The sequence below is a fragment of the Lepidothrix coronata genome, unplaced genomic scaffold, assembly GCF_001604755.1.
Source record: "Lepidothrix coronata isolate B3197 unplaced genomic scaffold, Lepidothrix_coronata-1.0 Scaffold3, whole genome shotgun sequence".
NCBI lineage: Eukaryota > Metazoa > Chordata > Aves > Passeriformes > Pipridae > Lepidothrix > Lepidothrix coronata.
Window position 1 is genome coordinate 9,956,508 of NW_016690183.1, and position 19,292 is coordinate 9,975,799.

The following is a 19,292-nucleotide window of genomic DNA, read 5'->3' on the forward strand; positions in this document are numbered from 1 at the left end:
CGCCATCAGAAAATTCCCTGCCTTGTACAAAACAAATTGTTAAAAAATTGGTTATTCTTTGTAAATGACCTGAATTTCCCCCGAATTTTAACTATGCAGTTCCTGAGTCCTATGTAGTACTCCTTTGCAGCATAACCTTGTCTGTTATGTTCTTATCTTCATCTTTACTACCCTGTTACCGTGAGCAGTAACCAAATGCAAAAGGTAAACACAGCCCCTTCTCTGAGATCCAGCATCTACGTGTAAGCTCAGATGGAGCAGGTTGGGACAGACAGGGGAGCACAAGGGCACAATGGAACAATAGTGGCCAGAGCAATGATTTCAGCATCCCACAGCTGTCCCACCCACTGTAAGGTTTTTCTCGAGGGGGGAATGATGACAAAAGAGAGATTTGAAGGAAGACAATGAGAGAGTTTTGCAGATGTTTACAGGGAGCTGCTCCTATATGTGAGGAGCAGCATGGAAGAAAGCACAAAGGTGCTTGTGTGACAACATTAGCAACTGGGTGACAGAGCTGGCATTGCTCACAGCAGCACGGAGCCTGGATTTGATATCACAAGGCTTATTTGAGAGGATGGTCAAACTCTACTAAAATCACTCTTTCTAAAAAGAATGATTTGGTACACACCAAATATGCATCACCTCTGCTACATTTCACTTCAGCTGTATTTTCATCACCGCTGCTGCCACTGTTTATTAGAATGACCCCTGTGTGGTGAACTTACTGCTTCTCAGTAAATGTCTGCTTGCCTTTGCTTTTCTTGGAAATGGGATGCAAAAACTCGCTACGGACATCAACAATGTGCTTCAAGTGTTCCCAAACTTCTTTACACAATCCTACCTATCAGTAACAATTTACTTTTTGCCTTCAGAATTCATCTTTGCTTGTGGGTTCCAGCATTTTAATATCAAAAAGTCAAAGCATCAACTTACATTGGAAATAGTTTGGTTTTCAGAATCATCCATGATCAATCAGAGTCCCTGGTGGGCTGGTCTATGCTTGTTAACAAATTAAAAACCCCAAAACAGCACTAAAATGGAGGCAATGGCATTATTTGCATACAAATGTTGTATACTGATAGATATCATTGAATCATAGAATCATAGAATCAGCTGTCTTGGAAAGGACCTCCAAGAGCATCAAGTCCAACCCTTGATCCACTACCGCTGTGGTTGCTAGACCATGGCACTAAGAGCCACATCCAGTCTTATCTTAAAAACCTCCAGGGATGGAGAATCCACCACCTCCCCGGGCAGCCCATTCCAATGCCTGATTACCCTCTCTGTAAAGAATTTCATCTTGATATCCAACCTAAACCTCCCCTGGCAGAGCTTAAGACCATGCCCTCTTGTCTTACTGATAGTTGCCTGGGAGAAGAGACCAACTCCCACCTGGCTACAACCTCCTTTCAGGGAGTTGTAGAGAGTGAGGAGGTCTCCTCTGAGCCTCCTCTTCTCCAGGCTAAACAACCCCAGCTCCCTCAGCCTCTCTTCATAGGACTTGTGCTCCAGTCCCTTTACCAGCCTTGTTGCTCTTCTCTGGACCTGCTCCAGCACCTCAATATCCTTCCTAAACTGAGGGGCCCAGAACTGGACACAGTACTCCAAGTGTGGCCTCACCAGCTCTGAGTACAGGGGAATAATCACTTCCCTAGTCCTGCTGGCCACAGGACCTTCCCTGTTCCTGATACAGGCCAGGATGCCATTGGCCTTCTTGGCCACCTGGGCACACTGCTGGCTCACGTTCACCTGCCTTCAGTTCAAACTCCCAGGTCCCTTTCTGCCTGGCTGCTCTCCAGCCACTCTGTGCCCAGCCTGTGGCACTGCATGGGGTTGTTGTGGCCAAAGTGCAGGACCCGGAACCTGGCCTTGTTGAACTTCATCTTGTTGGAATCAGCCCAACTCTTCAGTTTGTCCAGGTACCTCTGCAGAGCCCTCCTGCCTTCCAGCTGATTGACACTCCTCCCCAGCTTGGTGTCATCTGCAAATTTGCTAATGGTACACTCAATCCCCTCATCCAGATTATCAATAAAGATATTTAACAGAACTGGGCCCAACACTGATGCCTGGGGGACACCACTGATGACCGGCCACCAACTGCATGCAGCACTGCTCACCACCACTCTCTGGGCTCGGCCCTCCAGCCAGTTCCTAACCCAGCACAGAGTGCCCCTGTCCAAGCCATGGGCTGCCAGCTTTTACAGGAGAATGCTATGGGAGACGGTGTCAAAGGCTTTGCAACAATGTCGTGTTTTGGGGCTCGAAATCACCTTGCTAAATTACATTCTGCTACAGTGCTGAGTAAGGGAGATGCTTCAGGCACATCCGTCATATTTGTGCCAGATATATTCCTTTTCATAAAGTATGTTCTGTGAACACCAAAATGGATTCTGCTGGATCAGTAGTGCTGTTTGAACTTGCTAAACTGCAGCGAAGACAAAAGATAATGCAATTTATTTGCTGCAACAATGTCTTTGCAGCAGTTGGCTCACTTAGTGGGTGATGACTATAAGGATTTATTTTTTACATTTCCTTTTTGCTTCTCACCAGTAGAAAAAAATTGAAGGCAAAACTTTTAACATTACAAGATAGCAATGACTGTGAATTATTTCAAAAGTATATCAGTGCTGACCTTCATCCTTTACACAAAAAGCACCATATTGGTCATTCTCAAAGGGATCGGTTTCAATTTTAACATCAATGGCTTTCACGCTCTGCTGTTTGCTGCCCGTCTTTCTGCATATAATTGTCCTAAAATAAAGAAGAAGAAGAAAAAAATAATCAGAAATCTTCTGGAGTTGTACATGCAGATGAAATTTGAAGATTTTTTATCAGAGTAGTCAGGCTTTAGCCTCAGTTTAACTGTTTCATAGATGGCACGTAAGAGAATAGTGTGGGAAGATCTACGAAAAGAAGCCAAGGGAGAAATAGAAATAGTTAAAAAAATGTTTGCTGTAGATCATTTCAAGGCAAAGGAAGCAATATGGAATGTTTATCTTATTATATTCTGTAATACTTCTAAATATCAGACCTAGACCCAGAGTATTTAAGGCCATATTCTTCTCTCACATTTCAGCAGTACACATTCCCACCAATAACACCTAGATAGAAATGAATGGAAAACTCAAGGTTATAATCTGAAAGATTTTAAATCATTAGCATTTTACATCAAAGAGTGATTAGGTTGCATATTTAACCGCTCAAAGGTTAACGCAGGTAAGCTCAGAAAATTCGTCTTGGGTTCTTGGAAATAAAACTGAGGGTTTTTTAATAGTAATTTTACACATTTGTGTAAACTCCATTTCTTCTGGTTTGGTACTCAGCAGTAACTAATCCATCCTATTGCCCCTCATAGGCTTGAAAAGTTTTAAGTCTGTATTTGGTTTTACGGCCCTGTAGATGCTGAACATGAAGGAAGAGTTTATTAATTATCTCTCTTCTCTCAGCTGTGCTGGCTGCTTAAAACTAACAAATAGAAGAGAGCTTGTTGTAGAAAACACTGGTTTTACTGTTACATTAAAGGTTACAAAGGCTGGGAAAGTGAATTCAGACCAAATTTTTGCAGCTGGATATTCATGGTGAGGGGTTTATATTTTTGTGCACAGCAGGCTTATAGAAGTGTTGCACGGTCAGCTATTCTAGCAAGAGCCAGACGAAAATGCCTTCCACAGAGGAATCCTTCCAGTGAAGGAAATATATAATTTCGTATTGTGCAATTGTTGAACTAATGTGTCGTCAGTCCTGCACTGAATTTGAGGAATAAAAAATAAGATAAAGTAAAATAAAATAAAATACCCATTCACTGAGCGTGGAAAATATCCAATGGTAACCCAATATCTGATCATGCACTTAAATATATATAACAATTGATTTACAAAAATAGGCTGAATTATGGTTGTATAGACTATCTTCATTCCGGTATGTATTAGTTTTGAGTAGTTAAATATGCAACTTTAATGTTCTTTTAATATAAACAAACAAAAGCAACATGAAACAAGCCATTTGGTGGTGGTCATGCTTAAGCACCAGAATGGTTCCTACTACACTTCTGCTCTGGAAAACAACATGATGTCATTTCCTGCTGAAAGCCCCTTTACGATTCCAAATCAAATGTTTCGTTTGTAAGGAAAACTCCACTTGATTTTTTGGGGAATCACTTGAAGTGAATATTGTCCATACAAGTTTTAAATCAAGTTATCTTAGAATTTAATGCATTTAAAGTCCAAGACCTCTAAGTCAGTAATTAGGCACCTAGACAGAAATGACTTGATCTGCCAAGCTGAGTTGAGATGACTGGAAGAATCAATTAGAAAATTTCTGTATGTATTCACATATTGTTCCACCAGGTCTTACGAGGTCTAAGTGAACGAGACAGTTATACTTCCCTTCAAAAAGTGCCTTATCAACCTTAATCTTTTCAATAATTACTTGCTTAGGTCCCTGGATCACTTAGGCCTTGGAGCACCAAGTAGACAGTGATATGTCTGTAAATAAACACGCTTTTTATTCTGCAGTTGTGTACTTTAGGCTTCAGGGTCTCTCCGTCTCTCAAAAAAAAATCCAACTAGAAAAACAAACAAACCAAAACAACAACAACAAAAAAACCAACCAAAACAACAAAAAAAGCCCCCCAACAAACCAAACCAATTTTGAAGACTGTTGCCATCATAAAATTCTGGTCTCTGAAAATCAAGCCACATCCATTTCTATGTTCTGTCAAAGAATAAAGTTCCTGACACTTGGAAGAATTTTTTTTAAATCTTACCTTTAAATTTCTGATTTCTAAATCCAGTTGCTATATTTATATATTTAGCTTCTACCCAAGCACTGTAATTTTTTATCAGTTCTTCAGCAAGCTAAAATGTTGTCCATGGGTGTCACACCCCTGGTGTAATCAAGTAATCCAAAACAGGATACTTGGCTCACGTGTAAGATTGTTATTTAAAGAGCAAGTTTTTCTCACCTCTTTTTACAAGTTTGTAGTTGACAGATTAGCTTAGTTAGTTGATTAGCTAATTCATTTAAGAACATTTCTCAGCTGCTATCCAATCTGACTTACAAAGGTGTACCTCACATATAGTTTCAACATTATACATAAAGAAAGGCTTTAAATTATATGAAGATTTTAACAAGAATTTCTCACTAAATTTTTTCCTACATGAAGTTGAAAAATTGCTCTTCCTGTTTCTTTCTTTCTTTTTTTTTCTACAACAGACTAGACCCTGATTAATCTGCTACTTAGGAGTTTAGTTTGGATTGTTATCATATTAAATTTGAACTGATTAAAACTGCAAACTTTCTAAAGCAATTCTTCTGAAATGAAAGAAATCTTGTCTTGTACTCACAACAGTGCTGGGTTAATGATTGGACTTGATTATCTCAGATATCTTTTCACACCATAATGATTCTAAAAATCTGAAGGAAAAAAATCTATTTCATATCTCTCATTCCACCTTCTCTGTCAGTAGTTTCCTACCACAAGCTCCATCCTGCAAGCAAACATCTTCAGTAAGGTATTATTATGGCTGCTGAACTTCAAGAGTGCTCAGCATTTCTTAGTAGTGGGTCTAATGATCAGACCTGCAACGCCCTTGGCATAGAAATAGTCTCTTTGCAGTTGGTAGGACTTCAGGTATGACCAAAAATACACAATAATAGTCTCTTTTCTCTGAGTTCTTGAGGGTTTCCCTAAATCCTAAAATGTTAGCTTTTAATCTATAATTACAGTTTAAATATACAGGTACACTTTTGTCTCCATTCTAAAAGGTAGAGTTTGATGCTCTTAACTTCACTTTTCATGACTGAAAAATGGCTATCAATTCAGACTTAAACATATTTTAAAATTTCTTCAGCAGCAGCACTGACGTGCTGAAATAAAGAACAAAAAATTGTACAGTTTTGCTAGTCTTTTCGGCACCTTTGCTGAGAGGTTGTGTTTCTTTACTGTTTTGAATTTGTGCACTGGGGCATACATCAAGGCTGAGAGAATGTCACTTTACACCTTTTTAGAGGATACATTCAGGTAGGGAACTTTAATTCTATTTATTGCTACTTTCATGTATTAATTGAACTCAAGCGGACCCTCTCATTACTCAGCATACAACGTCATCTGATGCTCAGAGAAATGTAATTTCCTGATTTTTTACCCTATAGTTAAGAAATAGATTAAATTTTGTTGTTCCTTCTGTGGAGATCTCTTGTGAAGGTAGAACATGCTCAGAAGAAACATACTGATTCAGACTGCAGATCATTCATAATAATCTGCTTGAAACATTCATGTGTCCCTGAAAACTATCCTTACATGGCCATGAACTCACAATCTCAGCATAAAAATCAATCAATCAATCAATCAATCAATCAATCAATCAATCACACACTATCTCTATAGACCGTGTAAGTACCATATACTATTCAGTAAGGTAAAAATGTACTTGGGAAAGGAGAGGGTTTTAGTGGTATTAACAACAGTCCCTGCTCTCTGATGGAAAGTGGGAAGGTGCTTGATGGTGTCTCCTTTGTTTCCTAGACAAACTACAGAGAACCTTCTCAACCTCTCGCTACCCAGCCTAGAAGGACAACTGGTTTCATGGTTTTCCTCTCAATAGAGAAAACCAGAGACTGGAGACTCTGCACTGTGTTGAACCTCAGCTTAATTCCTGCTGTACAACACATTCATCCAAGTAAGAACAATTAACAGTCCTTCTTTTGTACCTACCTCGAAAAAAAAGATCAGAGGTTGGCCAAGCTGCTCATTGTTTTCCTGTGCCATGACTCAGATACTGCAGTTATCATGTGCACACATGAGGAGAAAATCTAACCTGCAGCACAATAAAGGATGAACCAGACTTCCCATAAGCCTTCTGCTTACTCTTGTGCTGCTTAAATTTTTTCTAATGTATTATGTGACCAATGAGTAACTGGTATATTTTGCTCTTCTCCTAATTCCTCTGTTCAAAGAAGAAAACAGCAGAAAAACTGGCATGAATAGTATTTATTTCACAATATGCCATGATATGCCATTATATAATATGTACTAATAAATATGCCATGATGATATGCTTGAACTGTAGTAAAGATACCTAATTTAGTATATTGTATGTATGTCTAATAAAGGTATTTTTAATAGACACATAGTATTTTTATATAAATTTTGTTTGTAGTAGTATCCACAGCTACTTCATTTCTAAGATAATTACAAGGCAATACTTGAAAATTTTTCAGTAAGCCCAAGTTAAAACATATGGAGTTAACAGCTGAGTTTATATGACAAAGCGTGATCCATCAGCACAGAAATCAGTAGGTGGGACTGGGATTTTTTGTAGTCACTACTTTATCTGCCAGTTGATTGTAAGTTTTGTAGTCTTAGTCAATAAATTCACTGAACTGAGTCAGAATGGTCTTATGACATTTATTCATAGTAGTATGAACTTGCATATGAATATATTCATGCAGAAGAACATCACCAATGTGTTAGCTGAGGCACTGTGGAGGTCTGGTTCACAGCATACTATAACTATAACAAACCTTCTCCTAATTAGAAAGTTAATAACTTCATCACTTTTCTTAATTAAGATAAATCTTTTATGTCTGCTAATTTTTTTCACAGGTCAGCCTTACCATTTGTGTTTCAGTAACGAGGTAAGAGAAAAAAAAAAACAAACAGTAGTAGGGAAGCCAGACCAGGGGATTTTTATTCTTAGTCTTTCCGTTCTGCAGTTTGGGAAACTGCAAATTAGAAAGCTGGCTCTGATGAGGAATAAAATATATATGACATGTTCACGATTACCAAAGGGAAGAAAATTTCCCTGAAAAGTCGTGAAGGGGAGCACAGGTGGGCTTTGGAAAGTCCATTGACTGGGAACTATAGAGGCTAATTTTGGCTGGATGGGATCCAAAGAAAGCAGCTGCTAAGTGTGACATGAAGAGACATTCCAACAGCAATACTGCCACTGGAAATGTCAAAAGGAGGTCTTACCAAGGCAGAACCAATATCCTTTAGATTCTTAAAAATATACACCAAAATGCAGCCTTTTGTGCTTAAAATTGTACATATGACTACTGAAATAGTGAGGTCTCTGTTCATTAAATAAATATGGCCCATTCATGAAGATTTTTTATACTGTAGCCTAGTATGAAAGATTTTATATAGCCATTTTACTCTAATATCACTAGGTACATATAATTTGAGCATTCTTAGTGCATGAAAAGGAGACTCGTTGCTTCCTGGCCTGGACTAGTTGGATGCTCAAAGACACATGACTAAAAAATTGGTTTTACCCAATTTAATTTTATGGGTTTCAGTTTAATCCATGGCTTTCATAACAGATGTTACTGATTAGTTATCAAAAGGTTTAAAAATACAATAATATTTTCTGAATGCTATTAATTTATAAAGAAGCTCAATTCTCAAAGAAAAAGCTTTCAGATAGGACAAAGCATTACAGAGATTCTAAAAAAAAAAAAAAGGCAAAATGGGTGAACTTCTTTTGAAAATTAGAAAATCAATCTCATTAGAACTACCTGATAAGTTAAAACTCTGGTACTAGCTACTCTTGTGCATTTGCAAAGAGAAAGTATATCCCCTTTCTGATTTCATTTTGCTCAGCTAAGCAAACTGATGACCTTTAATCACTTTTGATAAGAGAGGGGCTTTTTTTGGGCTAATCCTAGTCTAAGTTCAGACCTGAGGTTGGATGCCAAGAATTACACTGCACTATTGGAGGTAGTGTCTCACTGGTGCCTGATTCAAGCCCTTCAGTATTGCCCCCTCTCTCTTGGATGTCTTTTAGGAGGACTGCATTTATTTTTCTCACAAATTTTATGTGAGTTATTTTATTTTACAACAGCCTCACTGCAGTCCTGTGTTCTGTGACTACAGTCAGCTCTTTCTCCTACTCTGCCTTTTCCAGATGAATTGCTAGTTAAAGGCAAAAATTCCTATCAGTTTTCACACCATACTTTTGCATTGCACTCCATTTCTGTTACTCCTTCTCTGAAGTCAAGCTCACCTTCCTGCTCAATATTGTGATTTTCCTTGGTCTTAAGAATGATTTCTAACCTTCTGGCATTAATTAATTTCACAAGTGAACCCCTACATTTTGTGTCAAAGTTTGCTAAACTTTTGCTAAATCCCTTAGAGTTTGTTGAAAAAAACCCCTCCCAGTAAAAACACAATTTCAGGGTGCAAGTTACATGTGAGTAAATAGCAACTCTGAGGACTATGATGCTACAGTTTAGCAGATGGGGGCTTGGGTGCTTGTCCTAGAAAATACATCAAAAATATATACTTTCTTTTTTTATTATGTTTTTCCTCAAAAAGTACATTTTCTAAAAAATTCTTCAATTATTGGGCTGTGTGTATTCCAAGAACTGTGGCTTTGCCCATGCTGTCTTCCCAGGCTGTGCTAAGAAAAGACCTGGTTCCCACCTCCCTAAGCTGATGCAAAGTGGCTCATGTTCACATTGCTCAGTGACATCATTCCTTGGAGTAAACTGGTCAAGTCCAGACCTTAAATTCAAGTCTCTTGACTGAGCTTTATGTAGAAATCCCTTTTCCTGAAATACAATTACTTCGTATAAGACTTTCTGAGATGGCTGACAAGAAACAACGAGAAGACAAAGTCGTCTTCTAGCGGAGCGTGACACCAGCCGAGAGCTGTGGGACCAAAAGTTGTGACATGAAGGCATTTCAGAGTACAAGACCTCCTCAGACAGTTTCATAAGCAACTTTAGCATTCTGAATTAGACCGTGTCCTGTCAGCAATGTCTGGATTTTTCTGTTGAAGGGAATTACTTGACCTGCCTCAAACACATCTGGGAGCAAATTCATATGTGTTATCATCAGACAGCAGAGCACAGCCTTGAAATAAAACAGAGAGCTTGCCAAATTGATGTATCACTAGGACTGCTTCTCTGCAAATAAGCCACTGGGGCTGTTTTAGCATATACACTGGGATGAATTTCAAGGGACTCACAAGTCCAAGGGTTTACACACATGGATGAGAGGACTGGCAAGGTCAGCAAGTAACCCTTTGTTTCATTCCCTGGATATTGCTTTTTCTCTTTCCCAAGAAATGTGCTTTTATTACCCTACTGTCAGGTGCTGGGCAAGTCCTGTGCAGTAGGCAGAAAAAGAAGGAGGTAGTCTTGTGAAATGCCATTTCTGAGTGTTATTATTACATTTCGCCCTGGTGTCATCTGCAATGAGGGCCCTGTTGTGTTTAACACTGTAGAAGCATTCAATACGAGTCAGGGCAAAACCCAAAGAGCTAACAAAAGAAGGAAAAATAGAGATGAAGTAATTTTCCTAGCAGCAAACATCTGGTCTGTGGTCAGCCAAGAAAAGAACTCCAGCCTTCTGACTTCCACAGCAAAGCTTATTCTAGCTGATTCTGCTTGCTCACTCCAGAGTTATCCCCTCTGAAATAAATCCCCCAGGGACTGGGTAGGAACCAGCCCAGAGCAATTTCATGCAAGGGAACAGGTTGACAGCCCTGCAGGAGGTCTATCATAGAACTGAAATTCTATGCAGAGATTCAAAGCTTGTAGAGGGGATACATGGCTTCATTCTCTTGTAGGCAAATAAGGAACAGGATAGGGAATAGGACAGCTTCAGCTTTTCAGTCCTAGAAAAGCGATGGAAATGAGTAAATTTGCTATGAATATATTAATACAAGCTGTTGAGGATGTTTAACAATTTCTAAAATAAATAGCTGCTTTCTAATATTCTGTCACAGGGTTGATCATAAGACCAGTCGTGTCGTGTTCACTTTCCAAATTTCAAAAACCCCACAAAAGAATATAAGACCCTACAAGACACACTGCCCAAGTTTTCCAGTATGACATGTAAATTCAAAAGATAGCAGTGAGAGCCGTTCAGAGAACTCTGCCACCTTTTTTCCATTTATATTCTGGCAGATTACTTGATGGTTTTACTGACTCACTTGTCTGACATGCAAGTAAGTCATAGAGTGTCATTTTTAGTATAAATAGCTATTAGGGCTCATCTGACAAATGAGACTTGCCTAACGACATTTCATTTCCTGAAATGCAACAATGTGTAATAATAATAAGTTACACATGTCAGGACTGACTTGTAAACGACTTACTTCTGGGCTGCTGGAAGAAGTTACCTCTGACAACTTTGTCAATGGCTCTTCTCGAAAAGTTCCCAAGTCCTTGGACCTGCCAGTGACTTGTCTGTGCAAAGAGCCCTGAGCTCTGAATTGGGTTGGTATGAACAACTGAAAGTGGAAGACAAAACATCCCCTTATGCCTGTGAAAGAGGTTCTGTCTCAGGCTGCTCAAACCACAAAACCACCCAGTTTATTGTGTCTCTGGATTTGCTGGCAAGGATCTATTTGTTTAAGCAATTTCCATTCTACATCAGTTGAAATGAATCATATTTGTCAAGACCTGATGCTTGGGGTAGCCTAGTTTGCAGGGATTGAAATGGGTTAGAGAGTGCAACACAAGCATCTCCATCAGAAGATAGGTGGATATCTTCTTCCACAAGCATCAGTCTCTGCAGAACAATGTTTTTAACACCCTAACATAGCTGGTGTTCACTTCTGACTTAAAATAGACCAGACATGAGCACATCTACCTGCACGGCTGAGGAGGGAACAGTCCTTTCAGTGGGTCAGTAAGAAGTAGCTTGGAGTGAGCTGGGTGGCCACAAGAGAACAGAAGGTGTTCCATTATAATCTTGAAAACTTCGCATACTTACATATGGATCCACGTTTACACACAAGTCATCAGAAATTAATTTGACAGTCAGCCAAACTGGACTACTTCTTTAGACCAAATTCTCATCTTTGCCCATATAAGATGTATAGCCCAGAGAGCAGGCAATATAAACATGCTCACACTGACTCAGTGATGTGCCTAAGTCATAAGAGAAAAAACTCCCACAGGTTTCCAGGCCTTGATTTGACCATAAAAATAATAGTAAAGACACAACAACCAACAGTGATGGATATATTTACTTGGAGTGGGATTTTGATTATTCCCTAAAACCATAAAATAGCCATCAGAAGTGAACAAATCACTGACTTGTACAAAATGTGAAAAATGGATCTAGCAGGGAAAAAGTCTTTATGTGTCTGCTAGAGCTCCTGTTCAGTTTTAAGTCTAAGTGGTGAAAGGAGGGCAGAAGCATGTAAGAAAATCTGCAACACTATAATGACTTCACTCACATAATTTGTTTGTGTTTACTTCTACTGCCAATGTCTAATCCATTTTTCCTCAGGAGAAAGATTGGGATACATTCCAGGCACCAAATAAACAAACCAAACTTCATTCTTTCTGAAATAGGGAACTTCTTTTATCATGTTCCCTCTTATTCATCTCCTTTCTGATGCACACAGTCCAAAAGGATATGGGAGAATATTAGACTAAAGCTCTGTGATCTGCACTGGATCCTGCCAGTCAGCTGCTGGCAGGATTCCAAGATTTTTAATACAACCTATAAAGTCCTGAACAGTTGTGGCCCTGGCAAACAGGGGGAGGTCACTTTTCATTCAAAGATGTGGAGGTCCATCTAGATAAATAACACAAGGCATGCCCAACGAAGAGTCCTTTGTTTTGAAAATAATTTCCCCTACTTCTCTAACCTCTGGGCATGTTGTGAAGCCTGCTTTCCCCTCTCTGTGTTAAATCAGAGTGTGGATTGAGGCTTTTCTGTATATCAGCTATCCTCTATTCTTGCTGTCATGTTTCCATTTATCAAGTAAATGCCAGAAGTATTGAATAGGTAAATTTTTAAAACTAAATAATTTTGTAAAATATTTTGAGTTCTTAATAACTTTTCCATTCGTTTTATCATTCTTGAGCCATTTTTTTGAGACTCTTTTAATATCTTTCCTAAGATGCAGTAACAACAATACATATAAATTTTCCAAAGGAGGCTTTTACACTTACTTATTTGTATATGTTTTTTCTTCATATTCTCCATCCCATCCCATAAGTACTCTAGCAACTTCTTTGTTTGCTTGTTTGTTTGTCTGTTTTTACTACAGCTGCAGTCTGACAGTGGTTTTCTTTGTGCTGTCCATAGTGATGTCCTCACATCTTTGGTGGACTGACAGAGGTAAATCAGAACCCTATTTTCAAGTAGATTGCATGTTTCCCCTGTATGTATTATCATTGAACTCCATTTGGAATAATTTTGCCTGTTCACCTAAATCCCTCTATAAATCTCTATCTTCAACTTGGACTTGTTCAACTTGAACAACTTTGTCCCATTTGCATACTTTGCACTCAATGGCTTGTTTCTTTCTCCAGAGCTGCATTAACTATCAATGAAACCAGTATAGCCTTTTTAGGCATTATACAGTTTCTACTTTTCCCCAGAGTCAAAAATATACAGTTCAATGAACCAAGTAACATACTTGCTGGTGCTTGCCCAGCCATGGGTAAAATAGCCCCAGAGTATAAAATTCCAGCTCCACAGAACTTCTCTCTGGTGAAGCTCTCCAGTGAAGGTCAGATGTGGTGAATGCACAGCAATGGTGTGCTGATGTGACCCCACAATGGTCTTTCTGATAAATAGTTTAGAGATTTCCATACTAAGGACAGCTTACTGGAGGAATGTGTATGGCAAGTTGGAAGGGATGAAAAATCTTCCTTTCCTTCCCATTAGTATGATGTGTTTTTATCACTGTACACAGTTTTGATATTGAGGATATTCAGGGGTAGGTCCACAGTTCGTCTACTAATAGTTGTGACTCCTGTGCCTGCAGTAATTAATTCAGGATCTCACTGGACTAACTAGTGTTATTGCTTAGATAAAAAAGGGCTAGTTTTCTCCTACTTGTCATCATTCCTTACTTCCAGAATACAGAAGTTACATAAAAGACCCTGCCTACAACTTTGCCATGAACTTCTTAGAGTTATATAGTTTTCCTGGGTCTTTAGCCTGTGTAACATGTCAGCAACTGTCTTAAGAAAAAAATGTTTAGGGTTTAGATCACTGTCTTATATACTGAGAGATTTCTGGATTTTTTTTTTAAAGACCAAAATTACATACAAATTTTCAAATGATTTTTCACCTGGGAAAAATGAGAATCACTGAAAATAGTTGCTTTTGCTTGAAATTGTTTAAGTACCACCTTTCATTTAGTAGCAGCAATTTTTTGTCCTTTGGGAATTTTATCGCTAAAAATACAGAAACACCGATGCTTGCTTAAGTGACTGATAACTGTCACAAAATCCAATAACACGCTAAAGTTTGGGAACTTGGAAACAGTATTTTGATAGAACAAAACTTCATCACCATTGAACATTGACAATAGATTAGATGTACTCCTGGGAATATATCTACCTTTTCCTGTATGGTCCCAGTTTCAGGGACATGAGACATTCATGCCATGATTTGATCCCTTTGTCAACTATGAAGCCTGTCTACCTGTTCCTGAGGCATGCTGTGAAAACTTTAATTTTGGAACAGACTGGACAGTTAGGATGTAAGTGCTTGGCCCAGTGCGTGGCATACAGCCAGTTCAGTGCAAGACTGGAATGAGATAGGTTGAGTTTGGGAAGCCCTTATCAGCCACAGCAGAGTGGCACTGTGCCAGGGCCATACTGCTTCTGGCACATAGCTGCACCTATTTGGACATATGTTCTCAAAATTTTGAATTCCACTGATAGTAGTTGGGACCTCTGGAGTGCTTATGAAGGCTGACTGTAGCCTCGTGAAACTATGATCAACAGAGGGAAGTGATTTCCACCACAGGACACCTCTACATTCCTCTTTTAAATTGGTTCATGGAGGGGGCTGTGTCAGGCCATCACACCTTGCAACATTATCTGTAATGTGAGGCAAAGTTCAGCCTAGTGCTAAGCCACCTGAGCTGCCCAAGGCCCCTGAGCTGCCTCAAACACACTGAGGGACAGCATCAGTTCCCTGGTGGGGTCTCTCAACAAACTCTACACCACACGTGCGTTATCATATCTAAGTGCACCTAAAGCTGTACCTATCTGAACGTGCCTATTGTCTGTTCAGGCATAGGTCGATACCTTAGACAGATATATGATTTCCATGAGGAATTCAACTTGCTGAGCTTCTTAAACAGTGGAGAATAACAGAGTCAGTGGGAGCACTGACACTAACTGCAGCACTGTGCCCTCAACCTGCAAGCTTATTTAGGGCTTAGCACGCCACTACAGGCCAAGAAAACAGGAACCACAGTGATGTAATTCAGAAGGAAAGAAGAGGAAATTGCTTCAAATCTGTGAAATATATAATCTGAGACTGATGAAGATTTGTGTGCTTGCAACATTAGTTGTAAAAAATTAATTCTTGGGGGGACAGCAGCATATTTCACTATATGTCATGGTGCTTGAATTGTGGCCAGTTTTTCAGTTATATTCTTAGTCAAGGAGGAAAAACTTGTCATTCATACTTCTCAGAAAGTGTTATGCTGTTGTCCTTACCCGGCGGAGCCACTGGCGAGCCATCCCGTGGTGCAGCCAGCAAAAGAACAGTCCAGAACAGCCCTTTTCAGTTCTTCTGCAGTTGCTAAGCGAGCGCTCAGGTCAACACAAGCTTTCTCAGCTTCAGCTAAATCCAGACCCTGAGAGTTGTTCTTGGACTCAAGTGCAAACACTTTCCCTGCAACACCAAGAAAGGACATGCCATTCGTCATGGAATTATGCTCAATACATATTCAACAGAAATATTGCAAATTATCACCGAATAAAGTCTCCATGCTTTTACTAAGTTTATTTTAATGGGTAACCTACCTTTTGAAATGGGTAATTTTATCAAGACTGTAAGTATCTTTGTGTTAGCTTTTCTTTTAATTTTGTTCAGCAACAGAAAACCAAGTGTGGCTAAGCCCCTACGGATTCCTAGCTCATAGGAGAAGCTTGTCTTGCTCTGTAGGTGTGTGCTTAAGATCTGGAGAAAGAAAGCATGACACTCTCTCATATGCACATATATAGTCAGTCAGAACATCTCTTATAGGCTACTAACACTGGAATTCATTGCTAAACATTTTACAGTTACTTTATAACAGCTACACCTATAAAGTAAGCACATTCTTAAAAGCTAGTATTGCAACCCAGTCTCCCATGTAGAAATAGATTTATATTTATACTTTCTCTAAAATCAAAATTATATCAGTATATGACAACTTGAGTCTAAATACAAACTACTTTTTAATTATGTCTTTTTAAAAAGACAGACAAAATTTTTTCTTAATGGAAGGCCTTTTTTTTTAATTAGCATGAGAACATGTTTAGCATAACAATTTTTTGGTGTTATCTATATGTTCAGTTTGGTTTATTTTACTTTTATTTATCTAACACCATGAAAGCTGTATGGCTGAAAGTTAGAGGTTTTGGCAACTGGGAACAAGGCAATTGTGTTTTTGGCAATGACATTTGAGCAGTTACTGGGTTATGGAATAAACCTATTAGCTGAGTGTCTCCAGAAAAAGAAATAAACAATGAGACAGTTTACAGTGCTGACATTAGAGTTGCCATACCTATCTTCTTTCTGATGATATATAAATCAGAATAACTTCTAAATTGCAAAGATACAGGTTGAATTTGCTTGTAGGTGCAGGAAGAAAATTTTTAAGCACTGTTCATTCAGTAAATGCCTGGAAACACTTACTTATGTCTCATTTTCAAAGTGGATTAGTGGTAGTGATTATAGGAATGCATAGCTTCCAGCACATACTGAGTGTTCACTATGTAGTTAGCTTCACACTCACAGGATGTATTAGGAATCCTTCAGACTGATTCTGCCTGATTCTGTACCAAGTGCCACCCCCACCACATATTATTTTGATAAATTGATAAATCTAAGTCTAATCCTAAATACAGGGAACTTACACAGGGTAGGTCTGTCCCTGAGAGCTTTCTGTTCTCACCTGTGCACAGCTGAACCCACTAGAAGAATAATAGTCTTACATCAAAAAATGTAAGGTTTCTCTCAAGTAAACATGGGTTTTGTGTTTACATGAGTTAGCAAGTGCAGATGGGTACTGACGAAAATTCCTGCTTCGATGGGAATTCTACATGTGCACAGTAAGAAATCATTCCGACTTGGACAGATGGCAATTTAAATAAGGGCAAACAGCTATGAGAAGGAATAGAAATTCAGAGTTCCCAGAGTGATTTTCTCAGGCAGTTAACAGTAGTTGACCAAGGAATACAACCAGAAGCCCAGATCAGTATCGTAACCAGTAGACTACATTGTCTCTTGATTCTCAACTGCAATCAATATCATGAACTGTAATCAGAATAGGGGATTTACACAAAGTAGTGAAAGAAGCAAGCCTCTACATTCCTAAGTACACAAACACCAGGTTTCTTTGCAAAATATCCCAAATAATGGCCATGACACTAATGTCACAGCTCCTGTTTCTAAAGCCATGAACAGACTAGTGAAGTACGCATGGCCGAGGGAGAGAGATAGTATAAGCAGAAAGATGATCGTTTTACACAACCATTCCGAAGTTGCGAAACAGCTTTGTTCCTAAAGGAAATCAGAGATCAAATGTAATGCTTTGCTGAGGCTTTGTCCCAGATAAAAAATTCCACATTCTAAAAACACCCACATTCTACATTTCACCACTTGACCGTCAGGATTGAGATGTGTCATCAAAGACATACAGAGTAAATTTGCATAGCATCTGATGTAAATCGTCAATGCTAGTTTGACATGGCAGTAACCTTTATTTTCCAGCTATTAGTATTTCAATTAGAAGACTTAAAGAAAGGAAAATGATTAAGCGGGTAGTTCCATTCAGATACAATCAGAAGAAATTGAGTTAATAATTTAGTCTTTTCACTAATAAGCAACAATTACATTTTTAGAGGAGTTTAGATATCCAAGACAGAGGCTGAGACAGCTTTCCCTAACCGCTTTTATATGTTTGCTAGTGCTTACTACTAGCAAACTACTTCTTACTAGAACCTATGAAGATGCTGATTCAAAACAGAGTCTTGTCATTTGTAAAGCTATCTGGGAAGTTCAAATTATATACACAAGTGGATTTTAGGATAAGCTAGGAAAGATGTGCTGGTTGGGAAAATTACAGTGAGCTGCTTTATAGGAAATTCTGGTTAGCCAGAAGTGGATAAAGAAGGCTGACCTGCTTAACAGATCAAACTGTAAATCTTCTCCAAAGTTTTAGAAGCTCTATGGCCATCTGCCCAATTTTAAAGATTTGTCCTCTGGTTTTGTCTAATTTCTCACCTAGAAAATATCATGGGATGTAAGGTTCACTTATCAGATGCTTGACCAATGGAATAGCTGGATCCTCAATATCCTGAGATGCATCGCACTACTGAGGGGCACTCACAGGAAAAATATACAGGAGACATGCTAGCATAGTAACAGGAAAAATACAAAAGTGCATCAAAACAGGAAGTCCTCTTAAATAAAAAAGACTGCAACACTAAATTGAATTCTGCACCTTATAGTGTCATGGTTAACACGTGGTATCATTTTCAATCTAAGGGAATCTAAGGATTCTGGTTAATTATTTGTAACATTTTTATCACTGGTAGTTTTAATGAAAAGTTTTTTAGAAAAGGTTTGTCTCACATACATGATGAAATTACAGTAATTTTTTCCATTAGGGTAGTTGAAATCAGTTTTCTCTCTGGGATAGTATCAAGAGAGGTGTTGTCATTCTGTTTTAAATATGAGACTGCTCTATATTTTCATAAGACACAGGATCAAGGATCATATCTACATGAAGAATGTAATATGCCTTTGGTTGTGGCACCTCTGAACAGCCACCAGTCTGAGTTTCCTCTCAACTCTCTTCCTTCATTTTTGACTGGTAACCTTTGTTTCCCATAATGTTTTCACCTCCACAGGTGGGGTAGAAAGTTGTTACAAAAACTCCATGTACTTTTCTGAAGCCTTTCTAAACAAAGCAAGTCCCTATGGTTTAAAGATCAAGATAAAATCCACAAAGTAGTATTTCTCAGGAGGCTGAATGAACATGTTGAGTTTAGCATGTTCAGAATGAAAAATATCCTTGTCACAGTAAGGTTTTTTCAGATTCCCATTTGAAACCAGTGAAAAAGCTTTTAACGTCAATGCTAAGACATAAATAATAAGACATAATTCTTCCAACTGCTAATTATCAGCTGGATTCATAGTTCTGATGGAAAACTTACATTTGAAATCAAAGAGAGTCTCTCCTTAGTGATTAGCCTGTATTATATTGCTAGCCTCCACCATTATCTGATCATTATTATTATAGAATTTGATTATATTTTGATATATTGATAATATTTTAATTAATTTTTGCACTAAAACCTTG

At 38.6% G+C, this 19,292-nt stretch overlaps 1 protein-coding gene across 1 annotated transcript in view; it reads right to left on the minus strand.

Annotated features, from left to right (window-relative positions):
• SUSD5 (sushi domain containing 5) overlaps positions 1–19,292 on the minus strand; it is a 40,014-nt gene that overhangs the window by 16,274 nt on the left and 4,448 nt on the right. Inside the window, exons 2-3 of the mRNA XM_017820307.1 lie at positions 15,436–15,613; positions 2,633–2,751 (exon numbers count right to left, since the gene is read on the minus strand). Coding sequence (XP_017675796.1) covers positions 2,633–2,751; positions 15,436–15,613 — 297 coding nt within the window. The remainder of the gene's footprint in view (positions 1–2,632; positions 2,752–15,435; positions 15,614–19,292) is intronic.